This window comes from Protomyctophum parallelum (assembly GCF_964188405.1).
Source record: "Protomyctophum parallelum genome assembly, chromosome: 19".
NCBI classification, from domain to species: Eukaryota; Metazoa; Chordata; class Actinopteri; order Myctophiformes; family Myctophidae; genus Protomyctophum; species Protomyctophum parallelum.
Genome location: NC_139717.1, coordinates 1,069,119 through 1,094,607, shown reverse-complemented (window position 1 = coordinate 1,094,607; position 25,489 = coordinate 1,069,119). Strand labels below are relative to the sequence as shown.

Sequence of the window (25,489 nt, the reverse complement as noted above, 5' to 3'; positions counted from 1 at the left end):
AATAAACAACTACACTTTAGAAACAAGACCAAATAAACAACTACACTTTAGAAACAAGACCAAATAAACAACTACACTTTAGAAACAAGACCAAATAAACAACTACACTTTAGAACCAAGACCAAATAAACAACTACACTTTAGAAACAAGACCAAATAAACAACTACACTTTAGAAACAAGACCAAATAAACAACTACACTTTAGAAACAAGACCAAACTAGAAAAAGTGCCCTTCCGGGCACAGGTCTCCACCAGGTTATCCACAGATCCGTGCAGTTAGAGGTAAAAACACTTTTCGGCCAGTTATAGCGCCACCTTGAGGCTGAGTTGAAATTGTTCATGTGGCATTTCGTCCTCGGCCTAGTGGGAATGTGGGTGCACAATTTCACGGAAATCACGCGATGTGTTCATGATTTGCAGCATTTTGTTTGAAACTGAGCACTCCTGTGAACTTTGGAAGCCAATCTTAACCAATCAGGATGGAGTCTGATAAATCTGAAAGACCCGTTTCGTTGAATGGCTCTAGAGAGACTGTGTACCAATTTGCGTGATGTTTGGACAAAATCTGTAGGTGTACTGTGCAAAAACTTGTTTTGCACAAAGCGGCCTCCTGGTGGCGCTATAACAGGCCGTTCTGGAAAGTTTGGGGCAGAGGTTCATGGTTGGCATCCAGGGAGTGTGTGTGCAAAATATGGCATCGAAAAACTTGTTTTGCACAAAGCGGCCTCCTGGTGGCGCTATAACAGGCCGTTCTGGAAAGTTTGGGGCAGAGGTTCATGGTTGGCATCCAGGGAGTGTGTGTGCAAAATATGGCATCGACCGGGTTAACGGTGGCCGAGATTAGCTGTTCACGGACACACGGACACACGGACACACAAACGGACGGACGGACACGCGGACGGACGGAGTGCAAAACATACTCTCCCCACATGCCTTCGGCCTGGTGGAGACAATAAACAACTACACTTTCTAAACAAGACCAAATAAACAACTACACTTTAGAAACAAGCCCAAATAAACAACTACACTTTAGAAACAAGACCAAATAAACAACTACACTTTAGAAACAAGAACAAATAAACAACTACACTTTAGAAACAAGACCAAATAAACAACTACACTTTAGAAACAAGACCAAATAAACAACTACACTTTAGAAAACAAGACCAAATAAACAACTACACTTTAGAAACAAGACCAAATAAACAACTACACTTTAGAAACAAGACCAAATAAACAACTACACTTTAGAAACAAGACCAAATAAACACTACACTTTAGAAACAAGACCAAATAAACAACTACACTTTAGAAACAAGACCAAATAAACAACTACACTTTAGAAACAAGACCAAATAAACAACTACACTTTAGAAACAAGACCAAATAAACAACTACACTTTAGAAACAAGACCAAATAAACACTACACTTTAGAAACAAGACCAAATAAACAACTACACTTTAGAAACAAGACCAAATAAACAACTACACTTTAGAAACAAGACCAAATAAACAACTACACTTTAGAAACAAGACCAAATAAACAACTACACTTTAGAAACAAGACCAAATAAACACTACACTTTAGAAACAAGACCAAATAAACAACTACACTTTAGAAACAAGCCCAAATAAACACTACACTTTAGAAACAAGACCAAATAAACAACTACACTTTAGAAACAAGACCAAATAAACAACTACACTTTAGAAACAAGACCAAATAAACATCTACACTTTATAAACAAGACCAAATAAACAACTACAATTTAGAAACAAGAACAAAACTATTATGCTAAGCAACTTTACAGAACAGAAACAAGCCAAAGATCGCTTATAATAAGCGGACATGGCAACCCAAATCAAATAAGCCGCAGCAGTAACAGCGCGTCCTGATTGGCCCACTGCACAGAGGAAACGGACCCGTCGACCAATGGGATCGCCCGACCGTGCGACGTGACGTGAGCCGGCCAATCACGGTTCACGTCACAAGGAACGGCACCACATTTGTATTTTGTAGTTGTGTCGACTGTGTTTAACCCTCTAAGACCCGCATTAATTTCTACTTGCAAAAAATAGATGTCAACCTTACTAGTTTCTACTACTTTGTACTACTAGGACTAAGACAAAAAAATATGTTTTTTATAATAATTATATAATAAATTAATAAATTAATAATTTACATTTTGGGGATATCTTTCACAATAATGAATAAAACATGTTCTAGACATTCTAATGATCACAAAAAAACATATATTACAATTATTTTACCTACTTTTATTAGGGTAAAGGTCAAAAGTCTTAGGTTAGTCCAGAATTGTTTTATTTGTGTGAATTTCAGCCTCTGTGGGGGGTATTTATATGCAAATATCATGACCAATGGCATTGAAATGGCATTGCAATGATGACGTTTAGGTGAAAAAAGAACAGAAAGAAATAATAATAATTTAGTAATTAATTAAAATAAAATTGTTGCTAAAAAGCAACACTGGTAGAGGGTTAATTACATTTAATTAATAATTCTAGATTGAATTACACCTAATTAATTATTCTGTGTTTAATTACGTTCATAAAGGACGATAATAACTTCATTGTTTTAGAATGAATTGATGAATTGAACAAGGTGGACCCTCTTGTAAACCACATGCGGCCCCCCACCTTCACTCAATGTGGCCCTCAGGTTAATATCAGAATATTGATATATTATTATTGATTTCAGCTGTTAATTCCAAACAAACATGACCCGCTTTAATTAATTAGTCTATAGTTTAATGACTATACAGTATTAAAAGTATTAAAATGTTACTGTATGTCCAATGTATTTGTATTTATAGTTGACATAACTATAAATAAATGCATTTGAAATTAAATAAAAATGTTACTTTTCAGGATCCCAACTAACTATAGTGGCGCTCTGGAGTGAGTGTGGAACTATAGTGGCCTTCTGGAGTGAGTGTGGAACTATAGTGGCCCTCTGGAGTAAGTGTGGAACTATAGTGGCCCTCTGGAGTGAGTGTGGAACTATAGTGGTCCTCTGGAGTGAGTGTGTAACTATAGTGGCCCTCTGGAGTGAGTGTGGAACTATAGTGGCCCTCTGGAGTGAGTGTGGAACTATAGTGGCCCTCTGGAGTGAGTGTAGAACTATAGTGGCCCTCTGGAGTGAGTGTGGAACTATAGTGGCCCTCTGGAGTGAGTGTGGAACCAACCGGTGGAATACAAAGCAGTGAATGGAGCCGGTTGGACCAGCTCATAACAAACATTAATTATGAACCATTGAGACCTGTGTCATATGGGTGAATGTAATGCACAACCTAGGCTATGTAAAGCGCCCTGGATAAAGGCGCTATATAAATGCACCATTTACCACCTTTAATGTGTGTTCAAACTGTGGGTGATGTGGTGAATGTGAATGTAAAAACCGTTGAATTAATCCATTCCAGACATATTGTTCATTGTTTATTTCCATACAGTTCATTTCAGTACAACTCCCAGACCCACTCAAAGCTTTAGTAAAATATATATATATATACTTTAATCATTCATTAGAATATGTATTAACGTATTACTTGCATTGAAATAACCTCCCAAAGATTATAAACCAAAAATAAAAATAAATAGTTGCTTCTGTGTTTCTGTCTGTTGGGCGGAAAACCTCACGTGTTTCAAAACTGTTAACTCTTCTTCACGATTCAAAATTAAAAAAAAAAAAAAAAAAAAAAAAACTGCAAAAATTAGCAGATCTACAAGCTCACAATCTATACCAGCCGTAATCGGCTGCTTTCGATGCTTTTGTTTATGTGACGTGGGGTTGGGTTCGCCACAAACACTGGCCTATCAGAGACCAGTGGAGCGCAGCGGACACAAACACTGGCCTATCAGAGACCAGTGGAGCGCAGCGGACACAAACACTGGCCAATCAGAGACCAGTGGAGCACAGCGGACACAAACACTGGCCTATCAGAGACCAGTGGAGCGCAGCGGACACAAACACTGGCCTATCAGAGACCAGTGGAGCACAGCGGACACAAACACTGGCCTATCAGAGACCAGTGGAGCACAGCGGACACAAACACTGGCCTATCAGAGACCAGTGGAGCGCAGCGGACACAAACACTGGCCTATCAGAGACCAGTGGAGCGCAGCGGACACAAACACTGGCCTATCAGAGACCAGTGGAGCGCAGCGGACACAAACACTGGCCTATCAGAGACCAGTGGAGCGCAGCGGACACAAACACTGGCCTATCAGAGACCAGTGGAGCGCAGCGGACACAAACACTGGCCTATCAGAGACCAGTGGAGTGCAGCGGACACAAACACTGGCCTATCAGAGACCAGTGGAGCGCAGCGGACACAAACACTGGCCTATCAGAGACCAGTGGAGCACACCGGACAAACACTGGCCTATCAGAGACCAGTGGAGCGCAGCGGACACAAACACTGGCCTATCAGAGACCAGTGGAGCGCACCAGACACAAACACTGGCCTATCAGAGACCAGTGGAGCGCAGCGGACAAACACTGGCCTATCAGAGACCAGTGGAGCGCAGCTGACACAAACACTGGCCTATCAGAGACCAGTGGAGCACACCGGACAAACACTGGCCTATCAGAGACCAGTGGAGCACACCGGACAAACACTGGCCTATCAGAGACCAGTGGAGCACACCAGACACAAACACTGGCCTATCAGAGACCAGTGGAGCGCAGCGGACACAAACACTGGCCTATCAGAGACCAGTGGAGCGCAGCGGACACAAACACTGGCCTATCAGAGACCAGTGGAGCGCAGCGGACACAAACACTGGCCTATCAGAGACCAGTGGATTAGGGTGGATTTGGTGGTCATTAACTAATTTAGACCTGAGAGAAGATTCTACAAAATGCCTTCTAAATACTGACCGTTTTCTGATAAAAACTCATGTTTCTAAAATAGCAGATCTACAAGCTTGTATAGCGCAGCACTCGGTGCCGCACTGTGAGCTTGTAGATCTGCTATTTTTCAATAGCTAAAGCATAACATGATGTTAATGTTAATTTAAGAAAAAAAAATAAAAACATGAGGTTTCAGCCCGACAATAAAACTAATAAAGCTTTGTCCACTAGACTGAGACTAATAAAGCTTTGTCCACTAGACTGAGACTAATAAAGCTTTGTCCACTAGACTGAGACTAATAAAGCTTTGTCCACTAGACTGAGACTAATAAAGCTTTGTCCACTAGACTGAGACTAATAAAGCTTTGTCCACTAGACTGAGACTAATAAAGCTTTGAGAACCAAACAGCAGCAATGGAGTGTGAGTGGATGTTAAAGGAACACTTTAATATTCATAGCATCGGCCCCTTAGAATAATGCCGTATATATATATATATATATATATATATATATAAATTGTTCCTTTTAACTACAGTAAAGAGCTGGAGGTTCCTGAGTTGTGTTACAAACACTGCCTGTATACGGCGCCTGTCAATCATTCAATCAATCAAACAATCAATAACTGTCGGTTGGAAAAATGTAGGCTAACATCAGTGGTTCCCAAAGTGGGGTCCCCCAGGGACCCCCAGGTTCCAGGGGGTCCCCGGAGCCCCAGGTTCCAGGGGGTCCCCGGGCTAAAGGATAGTTTGGAACCAAAACGGGTCCATTTGGTTCCATTTGTTACACTCTCAGAGTTAAATTAACATTGATTGTACAATATAAAATCGGGGGTCCCGGGGATAGAAATGCCATTAATTGGGGGGTCCGTATAGACTAATGCAGGTCAAACTGGGGGTCCTTGGAATTAAATGGGTTGAGAATCACTGTTAGAGCCGTAAAAATAAATCTTCTCTTATGGGGGTCCCTGGCATATCTCTTCAAATGGGGGTCCCTGGCATATCTCTTCAAATGGGGGTCCCTGGCATATTTCTTCAAATGGGGGTCCCTGGCATATCTCTTCAAATGGGGGTCCCTGGCATATCTCTTCAAATGGGGGTCCCTGGCATATCTCTTCTAATGGGGGTCCCTGGCATATCTCTTCAAATGGGGGTCCCTGGCATATCTCTTCTAATGGGGGTCCCTGGCATATCTCTTCAAATGGGGGTCCCTGGCATATCTCTTCTAATGGGGGTCCCTGGCACATCTCTTCAAATGGGGGTCCCTGAAAAGGACTGGGAACCCCTGGCCCACATTATGTCCTAAATAAATATAACTTAACTTTTCAGGATAAAAAAAACATCAGATTTTTCTGTGTTTGATCAAAACGACACCAATCAACTCGATGAGAAAATAATCAACTTCACTAAAACAGGAAGAAAAGGAAAAAGATAAATCAAATGTCTTTACATCTTTACAGCAATTTATATGAAACTAAACAAGGAAATCAGTCAATTAATTACACTGTTCTTATCTCTGCTTCCACTGATGATAATATATGATAACAACAGTAGCTTTCTGTTATGTCACATTAGGAATCACCCCCCCCCCCCCACCTAGAATACAACCCTCTACATTTTAAGGTTTAAGATTTTGTCGCAGTGAGAAATCTTGGCCTTATACGTCAGAGGAGACTTTAGCACCCCCTGTTGGCGACACAAAGCAGTCTGCCCACAAGGCCCTGACACAGCGCAGAAAGACGCACCGCGACGCTATGCGACGCTAGGCGACGCTAAGCGACGCTAGGCGATGCTAGGCGACGCTATGCGATGCTAGGCGACGCTATGCGACGCTAAGCGACGCTAGGCGATGCTAGGCGACGCTATGCGATGCTAGGCGACGCTAGGCGACGCTAAGCGACGCTAGGCGACGCTACGTGACGCTACGCTACGTGACGCGCTGCAACCAAACGCAGCCATTCGATGGCAACCGAAATGTATAACGGACAGGCATCAACCCCACAGAGCTGCACGTGCTCTGCGGGCTTGTAGATCTGCATTTTATTATTATTATTATTCATTACATTTTTTTGCAGCACGACACACGCGCGCTGCGACTGTAAGTGCGTCAACGCGGTTTAGCTACTGGCGCACATCCAGGTGTTTGTCGTGTCAACATCCGAGGTCGACGTCACACGGGATCTTGGAGGTCACACGGGATCTCGTGGCCAAAGAAAATCGGTGCCCAAAGAGATTGGAAGAGACTGTCGTTGTTGTTGTGTGTGTGAGACGGAGGTCTTCTGTTTGGCCAATCAGGGACCAGGACGTCCTCGCGTCCTATCAGCGCTCTCTCTCTCTCTCTCTCTCCCTGTGCGTTGTGGGTGTGGCCTCATGGTGTTAGGTCCAATCAGCTCTCTCTCTCTCTCCCTGTGCGTTGTGGGTGTGGCCTCATGGTGTTAGGTCCAATCAGCTCTCTCTCTCTCTGCGTTGTGGGTGTGGCCTCATGGTGTTAGGTCCAATCAGCTCTCTCTCTCTCTCCCTGTGCGCTCAGACAGCATCTACATGTTGAGAGGAGAGAAGCAGGAAGTGGTGAACCAGGGAACTGCTTCGCGGACAGGACGTTCCATCGTGTCGACTAAGTCCTACGTTACGTCCGGGTCCAAGTGGCACCAGCTACCCGTCCAATTTACAATTTACAATGTAGGCATTTATCAGACGCTCTTAATCCAGAGCGATTTACATTAAGCAAGAACAAAAGCATGGGAATACATCACAAAAAAGCATTTATCATGAAACATGCGTAAGCTAAGAAAGTAACAGTGGAATATCTATATTATGAGACTATACATATAAACTATATATATATACTACTATGCGATACATATGTACTATGGCGTGCTATGACTACATACAATGCAATTATAGTGCTGTCTACATAACATGCTATAAGTCTGTATCAAATGCTATCTAAGGGGGTGGGGTAAGTGCTATGGGCCATGATGGAGTCTGAAAAGGTGGGTTTTCAGACTACGGCGGAAGATTGGGAGTGAGTCTGTAGTTCTGACTGCAATGGGAAGTTCATTCCATAGTTTCGATTGGGAGTGAGTCTGTACTCTGTAGTTCTGACTGCAATGGGAAGTGCATTCCACAGTTTTGGAGCCAGAAGGGAGAAGAGCTACCCGTCCGCATCTCATTGTAAATAGAATATCTAAACGTGTGAATCTTTTTTACAATGACGTTATTTTTCAGAAAGGAAGCCATTGAGGATTAAAATGCGTCTTAATGCTTCCAACTCAAGTAGAATTGTTAATGTTTTGTACAAGTGTCCATGACAAAGAAGATATATGATGTGGAGACAATAAAGACTATTATTATTATCATTATTATTGAAGGTGGTAACAGTCCATTTGCTCAGCACAATATTTCGGGGGCATATTTAGAATGTGTGCAGGGTTGAGTACGTTGAATCCAGTTTGCATTAATGAGGATTTAGTTTGACAGACACAAAGATTTGAGCCACATTTTCACGATTCTTCAAAAATAGCAGACCTACAAGCTCATAGCGCGCCACTCGGTGGCGCGCTATGAGCTTGTAGATCTGCTATTTTTTCAATGGCTAAAGCATAACATGATGCTTTTAAAACACCAAAAGGGGTTCCCGCCCCCCAGAATGGGTTAATGAGTGCCTGACCTGCTCCTGGATGGGTGGACCTGCTGTCCTCTTTGAGGAGGCCGTTCTCCCTGAAAGCCACCACGGGAGCTCTGGCGCCCTCGTGTGGCGGCGCTGCCTCGGTACCGTCTGGCAGCTGGATCACCTCCTCAAAGTCCTCACCGTTCGCACTGAGATGAGAATTATTAAAGGTATATTCAGTGATTTCACTCAAAAAAACCTTAGGTTTCGTTTTTGGCTGGGACCCCAAAGCCTTTCATCCAATCAGGATAGAGAGCCAAAAACGAAACCTAAGGTTTTTTGACCCCCCCCAAGGGGTTAACTGGGGGACAGGGAGAAACTCCATATATGGTCAGCACACTCTATAGTAAAGAGGATTATCACAACAAAACAAAAAAATAAGTGATATTTGAAATAAGTGAAATCACTGAATATACCTTTAAACATAATGATGATACAAACATTTGTGTTTTTGTGGGGGGTTTTCAACAACATTTGTGTTTTTGTTTGTGTTTGTTTGTGTTTTTGTTTGTGTTTTCACAAATTTGTTTGTGTTTTCACAAATTTGTTTGTGTTTTCACAAATTTGTTTGTGTTTTCACAAATTTGTTTGTGTTTTCACAAATTTGTTTGTAGACACAAAAACATAAATGATAAATACGGAGGCCTAAACCAGAGTAATATCTACATACAGTCTGTGGTTCCAGACTAATATCTACAGTGATACAGTCTGTGGTTCCAGACTAATATCTACACAGTGATACAGTCTGTGGTTCCAGACTAATATCTACAGTGATACAGTCTGTGGTTCCAGACTAATATCTACACAGTGATACAGTCTGTGGTTCCAGGCTAATATCTACACAGTGATACAGTCTGTGGTTCCAGGCTAATATCTACAGTGATACAGTCTGTGGTTCCAGACTAATATCTACAGTGATACAGTCTGTGGTTCCAGACTAATATCTACAGTGATACAGTCTGAGGTTCCAGACTAATATCTACAGTGATACAGTCTGTGGTTCCAGACTAATATCTACAGTGATACAGTCTGTGGTTCCAGACTAATATCTACACAGTGATACAGTCTGTGGTTACAGACTAATATCTACACAGTGATACAGTCTGTGGTTCCAGACTAATATCTACACAGTGATACAGTCTGAGGTTCCAGACTAATATCTACAGTGATACAGTCTGTGGTTCCAGACTAATATCTACACAGTGATACAGTCTGAGGTTCCAGACTAATATCTACACAGTGATACAGTCTGTGGTTCCAGACTAATATCTACAGTGATACAGTCTGTGGTTCCAGACTAATATCTACAGTGATACAGTCTGAGGTTCCAGACTAATATCTACAGTGATACAGTCTGTGGTTCCAGACTAATATCTACAGTGATACAGTCTGAGGTTCCAGACTAATATCTACAGTGATACAGTCTGTGGTTCCAGACTAATATCTACAGTGATACAGTCTGTGGTTCCAGACTAATATCTACAGTGATACAGTCTGAGGTTCCAGACTAATATCTACACAGTGATACAGTCTGTGGTTCCAGACTAATATCTACAGTGATACAGTCTGTGGTTCCAGACTAATATCTACACAGTGATACAGTCTGTGGTTCCAGACTAATATCTACACAGTGATACAGTCTGTGGTTCCAGGCTAATATCTACACAGTGATACAGTCTGTGGTTCCAGACTAATATCTACACAGTGATACAGTCTGTGGTTCCAGACTAATATCTACACAGTGATACAGTCTGTGGTTCCAGACTAATATCTACACAGTGATACAGTCTGTGGTTCCAGGCTAATATCTACACAGTGATACAGTCTGTGGTTCCAGACTAATATCTACACAGTGATACAGTCTGTGGTTCCAGACTAATATCTACACAGTGATACAGTCTGTGGTTCCAGACTAATATCTACAGTGATACAGTCTGTGGTTCCAGACTAATATCTACACAGTGATACAGTCTGTGGTTCCAGACTAATATCTACACAGTGATACAGTCTGTGGTTCCAGACTAATATCTACACAGTGATACAGTCTGTGGTTCCAGGCTAATATCTACACAGTGATACAGTCTGTGGTTCCAGACTAATATCTACAGTGATACAGTCTGTGGTTCCAGACTAATATCTACACAGTGATACAGTCTGTGGTTCCAGGCTAATATCTACACAGTGATACAGTCTGTGGTTCCAGACTAATATATACAGTGATACAGTCTGTGGTTCCAGACTAATATCTACAGTGATACAGTCTGAGGTTCCAGACTAATATCTACACAGTGATACAGTCTGTGGTTCCAGACTAATATCTACACAGTGATACAGTCTGTGGTTCCAGACTAATATCTACACAGTGATACAGTCTGTGGTTCCAGACTAATATCTACAGTGATACAGTCTGTGGTTCCAGACTAATATCTACACAGTGATACAGTCTGAGGTTCCAGACTAATATCTACATACAGTCTGTGGTTCCAGACTAATATCTACACAGTGATACAGTCTGTGGTTCCAGACTAATATCTACACAGTGATACAGTCTGAGGTTCCAGACTAATATCTACACAGTGATACAGTCTGTGGTTCCAGACTAATATCTACACAGTGATACAGTCTGTGGTTCCAGACTAATATCTACACAGTGATACAGTCTGAGGTTCCAGACTAATATCTACATACAGTCTGTGGTTCCAGACTAATATCTACAGTGATACAGTCTGTGGTTCCAGACTAATATCTACAGTGATACAGTCTGTGGTTCCAGACTAATATCTACACAGTGATACAGTCTGTGGTTCCAGACTAATATCTACAGTGATACAGTCTGTGGTTCCAGACTAATATCTACACAGTGATACAGTCTGTGGTTCCAGGCTAATATCTACACAGTGATACAGTCTGTGGTTCCAGACTAATATATACAGTGATACAGTCTGTGGTTCCAGACTAATATCTACAGTGATACAGTCTGAGGTTCCAGACTAATATCTACACAGTGATACAGTCTGTGGTTCCAGACTAATATCTACACAGTGATACAGTCTGTGGTTCCAGACTAATATCTACACAGTGATACAGTCTGTGGTTCCAGACTAATATCTACAGTGATACAGTCTGTGGTTCCAGACTAATATCTACACAGTGATACAGTCTGAGGTTCCAGACTAATATCTACATACAGTCTGTGGTTCCAGACTAATATCTACACAGTGATACAGTCTGTGGTTCCAGACTAATATCTACACAGTGATACAGTCTGTGGTTCCAGACTAATATCTACACAGTGATACAGTCTGAGGTTCCAGACTAATATCTACATACAGTCTGTGGTTCCAGACTAATATCTACAGTGATACAGTCTGTGGTTCCAGACTAATATCTACAGTGATACAGTCTGTGGTTCCAGACTAATATCTACACAGTGATACAGTCTGTGGTTCCAGACTAATATCTACAGTGATACAGTCTGAGGTTCCAGACTAATATCTACAGTGATACAGTCTGTGGTTCCAGACTAATATCTACACAGTGATACAGTCTGAGGTTCCAGGCTAATATCTACACAGTGATACAGTCTGTGGTTCCAGGCTAATATCTACAGTGATACAGTCTGTGGTTCCAGACTAATATCTACACAGTGATACAGTCTGTGGTTCCAGACTAATATCTACACAGTGATACAGTCTGTGGTTCCAGACTAATATCTACAGTGATACAGTCTGTGGTTCCAGACTAATATCTACACAGTGATACAGTCTGAGGTTCCAGACTAATATCTACAGTGATACAGTCTGTGGTTCCAGACTAATATCTACACAGTGATACAGTCTGTGGTTCCAGACTAATATCTACACAGTGATACAGTCTGTGGTTCCAGACTAATATCCACACAGTGATACAGTCTGTGGTTCCAGACTAATATCTACACAGTGATACAGTCTGAGGTTCCAGACTAATATCTACACAGTGATACAGTCTGTGGTTCCAGACTAATATCTACAGTGATACAGTCTGTGGTTCCAGACTAATATCTACACAGTGATACAGTCTGTGGTTCCAGACTAATATCTACAGTGATACAGTCTGTGGTTCCAGACTAATATCTACACAGTGATACAGTCTGTGGTTCCAGACTAATATCTACAGTGATACAGTCTGTGGTTCCAGACTAATATCTACAGTGATACAGTCTGTGGTTCCAGACTAATATCTACACAGTGATACAGTCTGTGGTTCCAGACTAATATCTACACAGTGATACAGTCTGTGGTTCCAGACTAATATCTACAGTGATACAGTCTGTGGTTCCAGACTAATATCTACACAGTGATACAGTCTGTGGTTCCAGACTAATATCTACAGTGATACAGTCTGTGGTTCCAGACTAATATCTACACAGTGATACAGTCTGTGGTTCCAGACTAATATCTACAGTGATACAGTCTGTGGTTCCAGACTAATATCTACAGTGATACAGTCTGTGGTTCCAGACTAATATCTACACAGTGATACAGTCTGTGGTTCCAGACTAATATATACACAGTGATACAGTCTGTGGTTCCAGACTAATATCTACAGTGATACAGTCTGTGGTTCCAGACTAATATCTACACAGTGATACAGTCTGTGGTTCCAGACTAATATCTACAGTGATACAGTCTGAGGTTCCAGACTAATATCTACAGTGATACAGTCTGTGGTTCCAGACTAATATCTACACAGTGATACAGTCTGTGGTTCCAGACTAATATCTACAGTGATACAGTCTGTGGTTCCAGACTAATATCTACACAGTGATACAGTCTGTGGTTCCAGACTAATATATACACAGTGATACAGTCTGTGGTTCCAGACTAATATCTACAGTGATACAGTCTGTGGTTCCAGACTAATATCTACACAGTGATACAGTCTGTGGTTCCAGACTAATATCTACACAGTGATACAGTCTGTGGTTCCAGACTAATATCTACAGTGATACAGTCTGTGGTTCCAGACTAATATCTACAGTGATACAGTCTGTGGTTCCAGACTAATATCTACAGTGATACAGTCTGTGGTTCCAGACTAATATCTACAGTGATACAGTCTGTGGTTCCAGACTAATATCTACAGTGATACAGTCTGTGGTTCCAGACTAATATCTACACAGTGATACAGTCTGAGGTTCCAGACTAATATCTACAGTGATACAGTCTGTGGTTCCAGACTAATATCTACAGTGATACAGTCTGAGGTTCCAGACTAATATCTACAGTGATACAGTCTGTGGTTCCAGACTAATATCTACAGTGATACAGTCTGTGGTTCCAGACTAATATCTACAGTGATACAGTCTGTGGTTCCAGACTAATATCTACAGTGATACAGTCTGTGGTTCCAGACTAATATCTACACAGTGATACAGTCTGAGGTTCCAGACTAATATCTACAGTGATACAGTCTGTGGTTCCAGACTAATATCTACACAGTGATACAGTCTGTGGTTCCAGACTAATATCTACACAGTGATACAGTCTGTGGTTCCAGACTAATATCTACACAGTGATACAGTCTGAGGTTCCAGACTAATATCTACAGTGATACAGTCTGTGGTTCCAGACTAATATCTACACAGTGATACAGTCTGTGGTTCCAGACTAATATCTACAGTGATACAGTCTGTGGTTCCAGACTAATATCTACAGTGATACAGTCTGTGGTTCCAGACTAATATCTACACAGTGATACAGTCTGTGGTTCCAGACTAATATCTACACAGTGATACAGTCTGTGGTTCCAGACTAATATCTACAGTGATACAGTCTGTGGTTCCAGACTAATATCTACACAGTGATACAGTCTGAGGTTCCAGACTAATATCTACAGTGATACAGTCTGTGGTTCCAGACTAATATCTACACAGTGATACAGTCTGTGGTTCCAGACTAATATCTACACAGTGATACAGTCTGTGGTTCCAGACTAATATCTACAGTGATACAGTCTGTGGTTCCAGACTAATATCTACACAGTGATACAGTCTGTGGTTCCAGACTAATATATACACAGTGATACAGTCTGTGGTTCCAGACTAATATCTACAGTGATACAGTCTGTGGTTCCAGACTAATATCTACACAGTGATACAGTCTGAGGTTCCAGACTAATATCTACAGTGATACAGTCTGAGGTTCCAGACTAATATCTACAGTGATACAGTCTGTGGTTCCAGACTAATATCTACAGTGATACAGTCTGAGGTTCCAGACTAATATCTACACAGTGATACAGTCTGTGGTTCCAGACTAATATCTACACAGTGATACAGTCTGTGGTTCCAGACTAATATCTACACAGTGATACAGTCTGAGGTTCCAGACTAATATCTACACAGTGATACAGTCTGTGGTTCCAGACTAATATCTACACAGTGATACAGTCTGAGGTTCCAGACTAATATCTACAGTGATACAGTCTGTGGTTCCAGACTAATATCTACAGTGATACAGTCTGTGGTTCCAGACTAATATCTACAGTGATACAGTCTGTGGTTCCAGACTAATATCTACACAGTGATACAGTCTGTGGTTCCAGACTAATATCTACAGTGATACAGTCTGTGGTTCCAGACTAATATCCACACAGTGATACAGTCTGTGGTTCCAGGCTAATATCTACACAGTGATACAGTCTGTGGTTCCAGACTAATATCTACAGTGATACAGTCTGAGGTTCCAGACTAATATCTACAGTGATACAGTCTGTGGTTCCAGACTAATATCTACACAGTGATACAGTCTGAGGTTCCAGACTAATATCTACAGTGATACAGTCTGTGGTTCCAGACTAATATCTACACAGTGATACAGTCTGTGGTTCCAGACTAATATCTACACAGTGATACAGTCTGAGGTTCCAGACTAATATCTACACAGTGATACAGTCTGTGGTTCCAGACTAATATCTACAGTGATACAGTCTGTGGTTCCAGACTAATATCTACAGTGATACAGTCTGTGGTTCCAGACTAATATCTACACAGTGATACAGTCTGAGGTTCCAGACTAATATCTACACAGTGATACAGTCTGTGGTTCCAGACTAATATCTACACAGTGATACAGTCTGTGGTTCCAGACTAATATCTACAGTGATACAGTCTGTGGTTCCAGACTAATATCTACAGTGATACAGTCTGTGGTTCCAGACTAATATCTACAGTGATACAGTCTGTGGTTCCAGACTAATATCTACACAGTGATACAGTCTGAGGTTCCAGACTAATATCTACACAGTGATACAGTCTGTGGTTCCAGACTAATATCTACAGTGATACAGTCTGAGGTTCCAGACTAATATCTACAGTGATACAGTCTGTGGTTCCAGACTAATATCTACACAGTGATACAGTCTGTGGTTCCAGGCTAATATCTACACAGTGATACAGTCTGTGGTTCCAGACTAATATCTACAGTGATACAGTCTGTGGTTCCAGACTAATATCTACAGTGATACAGTCTGTGGTTCCAGACTAATATCTACAGTGATACAGTCTGAGGTTCCAGACTAATATCTACAGTGATACAGTCTGTGGTTCCAGACTAATATCTACAGTGATACAGTCTGTGGTTCCAGACTAATATCTACACAGTGATACAGTCTGTGGTTCCAGACTAATATCTACACAGTGATACAGTCTGTGGTTCCAGACTAATATCTACAGTGATACAGTCTGTGGTTCCAGACTAATATCCACACAGTGATACAGTCTGTGGTTCCAGACTAATATCTACAGTGATACAGTCTGTGGTTCCAGACTAATATCTACAGTGATACAGTCTGTGGTTCCAGACTAATATCTACACAGTGATACAGTCTGTGGTTCCAGACTAATATCTACACAGTGATACAGTCTGTGGTTCCAGACTAATATCTACACAGTGATACAGTCTGAGGTTCCAGACTAATATCTACAGTGATACAGTCTGTGGTTCCAGACTAATATCTACACAGTGATACAGTCTGTGGTTCCAGACTAATATCTACAGTGATACAGTCTGAGGTTCCAGACTAATATCTACAGTGATACAGTCTGTGGTTCCAGACTAATATCTACAGTGATACAGTCTGTGGTTCCAGACTAATATCTACACAGTGATACAGTCTGTGGTTCCAGACTAATATCTACACAGTGATACAGTCTGTGGTTCCAGACTAATATCTACACAGTGATACAGTCTGTGGTTCCAGACTAATATCTACACAGTGATACAGTCTGAGGTTCCAGACTAATATCTACACAGTGATACAGTCTGTGGTTCCAGACTAATATCTACAGTGATACAGTCTGTGGTTCCAGACTAATATCTACAGTGATACAGTCTGTGGTTCCAGACTAATATCTACACAGTGATACAGTCTGTGGTTCCAGACTAATATCTACAGTGATACAGTCTGTGGTTCCAGACTAATATCTACACAGTGATACAGTCTGTGGTTCCAGACTAATATCTACAGTGATACAGTCTGTGGTTCCAGACTAATATCTACACAGTGATACAGTCTGTGGTTCCAGACTAATATCTACAGTGATACAGTCTGTGGTTCCAGGCTAATATCTACACAGTGATACAGTCTGTGGTTCCAGACTAATATCTACACAGTGATACAGTCTGTGGTTCCAGATTAATATCTACACAGTGATACAGTCTGTGGTTCCAGACTAATATCTACACAGTGATACAGTCTGTGGTTCCAGATTAATATCTACACAGTGATACAGTCTGTGGTTCCAGACTAATATCTACAGTGATACAGTCTGTGGTTCCAGACTAATATCTACACAGTGATACAGTCTGTGGTTCCAGACTAATATCTACAGTGATACAGTCTGTGGTTCCAGACTAATATCTACAGTGATACAGTCTGTGGTTCCAGACTAATATCTACAGTGATACAGTCTGAGGTTCCAGACTAATATCTACAGTGATACAGTCTGAGGTTCCAGACTAATATCTACAGTGATACAGTCTGAGGTTCCAGACTAATATCTACAGTGATACAGTCTGTGGTTCCAGACTAATATCTACAGTGATACAGTCTGTGGTTCCAGACTAATATCTACAGTGATACAGTCTGTGGTTCCAGACTAATATCTACAGTGATACAGTCTGAGGTTCCAGACTAATATCTACACAGTGATACAGTCTGTGGTTCCAGACTAATATCTACAGTGATACAGTCTGTGGTTCCAGACTAATATCTACACAGTGATACAGTCTGAGGTTCCAGACTAATATCTACACAGTGATACAGTCTGAGGTTCCAGGCTAATATCTACACAGTGATACAGTCTGTGGTTCCAGACTAATATCTACAGTGATACAGTCTGTGGTTCCAGACTAATATCTACACAGTGATACAGTCTGAGGTTCCAGACTAATATCTACAGTGATACAGTCTGTGGTTCCAGACTAATATCTACAGTGATACAGTCTGTGGTTCCAGACTAATATCTACACAGTGATACAGTCTGTGGTTCCAGACTAATATCTACACAGTGATACAGTCTGTGGTTCCAGACTAATATCTACAGTGATACAGTCTGTGGTTCCAGACTAATATCTACACAGTGATACAGTCTGTGGTTCCAGACTAATATCTACACAGTGATACAGTCTGTGGTTCCAGACTAATATCTACACAGTGATATCTGTGCCAGGTTAATTCACTCCGATATTAACCCATTCTGAACGGGAACCCATTTTGGTGTTAGCATTATGTTATGCTTTAGCTATTGACAAATACAGCAGATCTACAAGCTCATAGCGCGCCACCAAGTGGCGCGCTATGAGCTTGTAGATCTATCTTTTGAAAACGACTGACTTTTTTTTTTTTTGGAATCTGATCTCAGGTCAGAATGGGTTCATCAGACCAGTGTGTGTCCCAGTGGAAACCTGGTATGAATCTGATCTCAGGTCAGAATGGGTTCATCAGACCAGTGTGTGTCCAGTGGAAACCTGGTATGAATCTGATCTCAGATCAGAATGGGTTAATCAGACCAGTGTGTGTCCCAGTGGAAACCTGGTATGAATCTGATCTCAGGTCAGAATGGGTTAATCAGACCAGTGTGTGTTCCAGTGGAAACATGGTATGAATCTGATCTCAGGTCAGAATGGGTTAATCAGACCAGTGTGTTGTCCAGTGGAAACCTCGTATGAATCTGATCTCAGGTCAGAATGGGTTAATCAGACCAGTGTGTTGTCCAGTGGAAACCTGGTATGAATCTGATCTCAGATCAGAATGGGTTAAAGCATGCAGTATTTACCTGCGTCCAGTAGGGGTCAGTGCTGCGCTGGGGGCAGGATGTGACTCCGTGTGTCCGTTGCTGTTACTCTGCTGCTGCTGCGACGCGGACGCGACAGCTCCCCCTGCAGGGCAGGAGGTTCAGTGTAAATGACATGGACGTCACAGCCAATAAGCTACAGGTTTATTGATTATGACATGGACGTCACAGCCAATAAGCTACGGGTTTATTGATTATGACATGGACGTCACAGCCAATAAGCTACGGGTTTATTGATTATGACATGGACGTCACAGCCAATAAGCTACAGGTTTATTGATTATGACATGGACGTCACAGCCAATAAGCTACAGGTTTATTGATTATGACATGGACGTCACAGCCAATAAGCTACAGGTTTATTGATTATGACATGGACGTCACAGCCAATAAGCTACAGGTTTATTGATTATGACATGGACGTCACAGCCAATAAGCTACGGGTTTATTGATTATGACATGGACGTCACAGCCAATAAGCTACAGGTTTATTGATTATGACATGGACGTCACAGCCAATAAGCTACAGGTTTATTGATTATGACATGGACGTCACAGCCAATAAGCTACGGGTTTATTGATTATGACATGGACGTCACAGCCAATAAGCTACAGGTTTATTGATTATGACATGGACGTCACAGCCAATAAGCTACAGGTTTATTGATTATGACATGGACGTCACAGCCAATAAGCTACAGGTTTATTGATTATGACATGGACGTCACAGCCAATAAGCTACAGGTTTATTGATTATGACATGGACGTCACAGCCAATAAGCTACGGGTTTATTGATTATGACATGGACGTCACAGCCAATAAGCTACGGGTTTATTGATTATGACATGGACGTCACAGCCAATAAGCTACAGGTTTATTGATTATGACATGGACGTCACAGCCAATAAGCTACGGGTTTATTGATTATGACATGGACGTCACAGCCAATAAGCTACGGGTTTATTGATTATGACATGGACGTCACAGCCAATAAGCTACGGGTTTATTGATTATGACATGGACGTCACAGCCAATAAGCTACAGGTTTATTGATTATGACATGGACGTCACAGCCAATAAGCTACGGGTTTATTGATTATGACATGGACGTCAAAGCCAATAAGCTACAGGTTTATTGATTATGACATGGACGTCACAGCCAATAAGCTACGGGTTTATTGATTATGACATGGACGTCACAGCCAATAAGCTACGGGTTTATTGATTATGACATGGACGTCACAGCCAATAAGCTACAGGTTTATTGATTATGACATGGACGTCAAAGCCAATAAGCTACAGGTTTATTGATTATGACATGGACGTCACAGCCAATAAGCTACGGGTTTATTGATTATGACATGGACGTCAAAGCCAATAAGCTACAGGTTTATTGATTATGACATGGACGTCACAGCCAATAAGCTACGGGTTTATTGATTATGACATGGACGTCAAAGCCAATAAGCTACAGGTTTATTGATTATGACATGGACGTCACAGCCAATAAGCTACGGGTTTATTGATTATGACATGGACGTCAAAGCCAATAAGCTACAGGTTTATTGATTATGACATGGACGTCACAGCCAATAAGCTACAGGTTTATTGATTATGACATGGACGTCAAAGCCAATAAGCTACAGGTTTATTGATTATGACATGGACGTCAAAGCCAATAAGCTACGGGTTTATTGATTATGACATGGACGTCACAGCCAATAAGCTACGGGTTTATTGATTATGACATGGACGTCACAGCCAATAATCTATGGATTAGGTTTCAACAGCAGAAGTTATATTATCCCATTCTGGGCGGGAACCCCTTTTGGTGTTTTAAACATTATGTTAAATTTTGCTATTGAAAAATAGCAGATCTACAAGCTCGTAGCGCGCTACGAGCTTGTAGATCTGCTATTTTTTTTTAATCGTGAAAATGAGGCGCAAATCTTTGAATATATATTCTTGTCTTCCCCGTGGACAGCTCTAGGCCTACACGCCATTTCTATGAATTGATTGCGTCGGTCCTGAATGGAAACAAGACCGCAAGGATGTTTTATGTTCAATAAACTATTCAACCAATCAATCAATCAATCTGCTCGACAGATTTCAACACTTTCAACCAATCAGCAGTGAGGACAGGTTTCGACCAATCAGCGGTGAGGACACTCACCCGCATCTTCTCCATTTCTGTGAGGAGGAACTTTCTAAAGAGACAAGAACAGGAAAAAAATCACACCTGTGAGAAGTGAGCGGCACTCTCATACGTCATACATCACATGCTGTGCTCGGCCAATCAAATCATCGCTATGGGGTGATCAGCCAATCACAAGCCAATGTTCCGAGTGGAATAGTAAGAGAGTGGCGACACAGTGACACGTTGACTCCCATTTTAAAGGAGAATTCCGTGCTACCCACCGAAGAGGTGGGTAGTGTGCGTGCATGTGTGCGTGCGTGTGCGTGTGCGCGTCTGTGTGTGTGTGTGTGTGTGTGTACAGTATGACATGTTGATATCATACCGTTGTTTGATCCTGGCGTGTGCCGGATATAGATATATGTATATGTATATATATATATATATATATATATATATATATATATATATATACTGGCCATAGCCACTTGACCAAATGTGCTGACCTCATCACATTTGTGATGACGGCTATGGCCGTTATTAGCCCAAGGAGTGTTTTTATGCAAAACTAATGCTTGGAATGGACTCAGCATCATGAAAAGACCCTAGATTGACATGTCACATGCTACTTAAAGAATGGACTCAGCATGGTGAAAACACCCTAGTTTGACATGTCACATGCTACTTAAAGAATGGACTCAGCATGGTGAAAACACCCTAGTTTGACATGTCACATGCTACTTAAAGAATGGACTCAGCATGATGAAAACACCCTAGATTGACATGTCACATGCTACTTAAAGAATGGACTCAGCATGATGAAAACACCCTAGATTGACATGTCACATGCTACTTAAAGAATGGACTCAGCATGGTGAAAACACCCTAGTTTGACATGTCACATGCTACTTAAAGAATGGACTCAGCATGGTGAAAACACCCTAGTTTGACATGTCACATGCTACTTAAAGAATGGACTCTACATCATGAAAACACCCTAGTTTGACATGTCACATGCTACTTAAAGAATGGACTCAGCATCATGAAAACACCCTAGTTTGACATGTCACATGCTACTTAAAGAATGGACTCAGCATGGTGAAAACACCCTAGTTTGACATGTCACATGCTACTTAAAGAATGGACTCAGCATGATGAAAACACCCTAGTTTGACATGTCACATGCTACTTAAAGAATGGACTCAGCATCATGAAAACACCCTAGTTTGACATGTCACATGCTACTTAAAGAATGGACTCAGCATCATGAAAACACCCTAGATTGACATGTCACATGCTACTTAAAGAATGGACTCAGCATGATGAAAACACCCTAGTTTGACATGTCACATGCTACTTAAAGAATGGACTCAGCATCATGAAAACACCCTAGTTTGACATGTCACATGCTACTTAAAGAATGGACTCAGCATGATGAAAACACCCTAGTTTGACATGTCACATGCTACTTAAAGAATGGACTCAGCATGATGAAAACACCCTAGTTTGACATGTCACATGCTACTTAAAGAATGGACTCAGCATCATGAAAACACCCTAGTTTGACATGTCACATGCTACTTAAAGAATGGACTCAGCATGGTGAAAACACCCTAGTTTGACATGTCACATGCTACTTAAAGAATGGATTCAGCATGATGAAAACACCCTAGATTGACATGTCACATGCTACTTAAAGAATGGACTCAGCATCATGAAAACACCCTAGTTTGACATGTCACATGCTACTTAAAGAATGGACTCAGCATCATGAAAACACCCTAGATTGACATGTCACATGCTACTTAAAGAATGGACTCAGCATCATGAAAACACCCTAGTTTGACATGTCACATGCTACTTAAAGAATGGATTCAGCATGGTGAAAACACCCTAGTTTGACATGTCACATGCTACTTAAAGAATGGATTCAGAAAGATGAAAACCCCCTAGTTTGACATGTCACATGCTACTTAAAGAATGGACTCAGCATGGTGAAAACACCCTAGATTGACATGTCACATGCTACTTAAAGAATGGACTCAGCATCATGAAAACACCCTAGATTGACATGTCACATGCTACTTAAAGAATGGACTCAGCATCATGAAAACACCCTAGATTGACATGTCACATGCTACTTAAAGAATGGACTCAGCATGATGAAAACACCCTAGATTGACATGTCACATGCTACTTAAAGAATGGACTCAGCATGATGAAAACACCCTAGTTTGACATGTCACATGCTACTTAAAGAATGGACTCAGCATGGTGAAAACACCCTAGTTTGACATGTCACATGCTACTTAAAGAATGGACTCAGCATGGTGAAAACACCCTAGTTTGACATGTCACATGCTACTTAAAGAATGGACTCAGCATGGTGAAAACACCCTAGTTTGACATGTCACATGCTACTTAAAGAATGGACTCTACATCATGAAAACACCCTAGTTCGACATGTCACATGCTACTTAAAGAATGGACTCAGCATCATGAAAACACCCTAGTTTGACATGTCACATGCTACTTAAAGAATGGACTCAGCATCATGAAAACACCCTAGTTTGACATGTCACATGCTACTTAAAGAATGGACTCAGCATGGTGAAAACACCCTAGTTTGACATGTCACATGCTACTTAAAGAATGGACTCAGCATGATGAAAACACCCTAGTTTGACATGTCACATGCTACTTAAAGAATGGACTCAGCATCATGAAAACACCCTAGTTTGACATGTCACATGCTACTTAAAGAATGGACTCAGCATGATGAAAACACCCTAGTTTGACATGTCACATGCTACTTAAAGAATGGACTCAGCATGATGAAAACACCCTAGTTTGACATGTCACATGCTACTTAAAGAATGGACTCAGCATCATGAAAACACCCTAGATTGACATGTCACATGCTACTTAAAGAATGGATTCAGCATGGTGAAAACACCCTAGTTTGACATGTCACATGCTACTTAAAGAATGGATTCAGAAAGATGAAAACCCCCTAGTTTGACATGTCACATGCTACTTAAAGAATGGACTCAGCATGGTGAAAACACCCTAGATTGACATGTCACATGCTACTTAAAGAATGGACTCAGCATCATGAAAACACCCTAGATTGACATGTCACATGCTACTTAAAGAATGGACTCAGCATCATGAAAACACCCTAGATTGACATGTCACATGCTACTTAAAGAATGGACTCAGCATGGTGAAAACACCCTAGTTTGACATGTCACATGCTACTTAAAGAATGGACTCAGCATCATGAAAACACCCTAGATTGACATGTCACATGCTACTTAAAGAATGGACTCAGCATCATGAAAACACCCTAGTTTGACATGTCACATGCTACTTAAAGAATGGATTCAGCATGGTGAAAACACCCTAGTTTGACATGTCACATGCTACTTAAAGAATGGACTCAGCATCATGAAAACACCCTAGATTGACATGTCACATGCTACTTAAAGAATGGATTCAGCATGGTGAAAACACCCTAGTTACTTAAGGTGTTCAGAAAGTGGTCTAAATGAGCGGTATTCCCTCCAATGGGAACTTAAGGTGTTCAGAAAGTGGGCTAAATGAGTGGTATTCCCTCCAATGGGAACTTAAGGTGTTCAGAAAGTGGGCTAAATGAGTGGTATTCCCTCCAATGGGAACTTAAGGTGTTTAGAAAGTGGGCTTCAAATCCAGACGATATTCCTTGCCACCTGTGTACTGTACATGCACCATATTCGGGCATAGCTACGGTGGAAACTCCTTATATGGACATGCCGGGGCATAGTGACATCAGAGGGATGACATCATCTTACCAGACGGGAGATATAAGACGACGCAGAATCAGTTTACAGATACTGGAGTCTACCAACCAATCAGTTTACAGATACTGGAGACTACCAACCAATCAGTTTACAGATACTGGAGACTACCAACCAATCAGTTTATAGATACTGGAGACTACCAACCAATCAGTTTACAGATACTGGAGACTACCAACCAATCAGTTTACAGATACTGGAGTCTACCAACCAATCAGTTTACAGATACTGGAGTCTACCAACCAATCGGTTTATAGATACTGGAGTCTACCAACCAATCGGTTTATAGATACTGGAGACTACCAACCAATCAGTTTACAGATACTGGAGTCTACCAACCAATCAGTTTACAGATACTGGAGACTACCAACCAATCAGTTTACAGATACTGGAGACTACCAACCAATCAGTTTACAGATACTGGAGACTACCAACCAATCAGTTTACAGATACTGGAGACTACCAACCAATCAGTTTACAGATACTGGAGACTACCAACCAATCAGTTTACAGATACTGGAGACTACCAACCAATCAGTTTACAGATACTGGAGACTACCAACCAATCAGTTTACAGATACTGGAGTCTACCAACCAATCGGTTTATAGATACTGGAGTCTACCAACCAATCGGTTT

The 25,489-nt window shown here is 41.3% G+C and overlaps 1 protein-coding gene across 1 annotated transcript in view; it reads right to left on the bottom strand.

Annotated features, from left to right (window-relative positions):
• Positions 1–7,398: 7,398 nt before the first annotated feature.
• The window catches only part of LOC310876380 (uncharacterized protein), a gene marked incomplete at both ends in the record, with an annotated part of 93,078 nt that continues 74,987 nt past the window's right edge, over positions 7,399–25,489 (bottom strand). Inside the window, 4 exons of the mRNA XM_083789908.1 lie at positions 7,399–7,409; positions 8,543–8,691; positions 18,861–18,963; positions 21,053–21,086. Of these exons, the coding sequence (XP_083646034.1) occupies positions 7,399–7,409; positions 8,543–8,691; positions 18,861–18,963; positions 21,053–21,086 (297 nt within the window). The remainder of the gene's footprint in view (positions 7,410–8,542; positions 8,692–18,860; positions 18,964–21,052; positions 21,087–25,489) is intronic.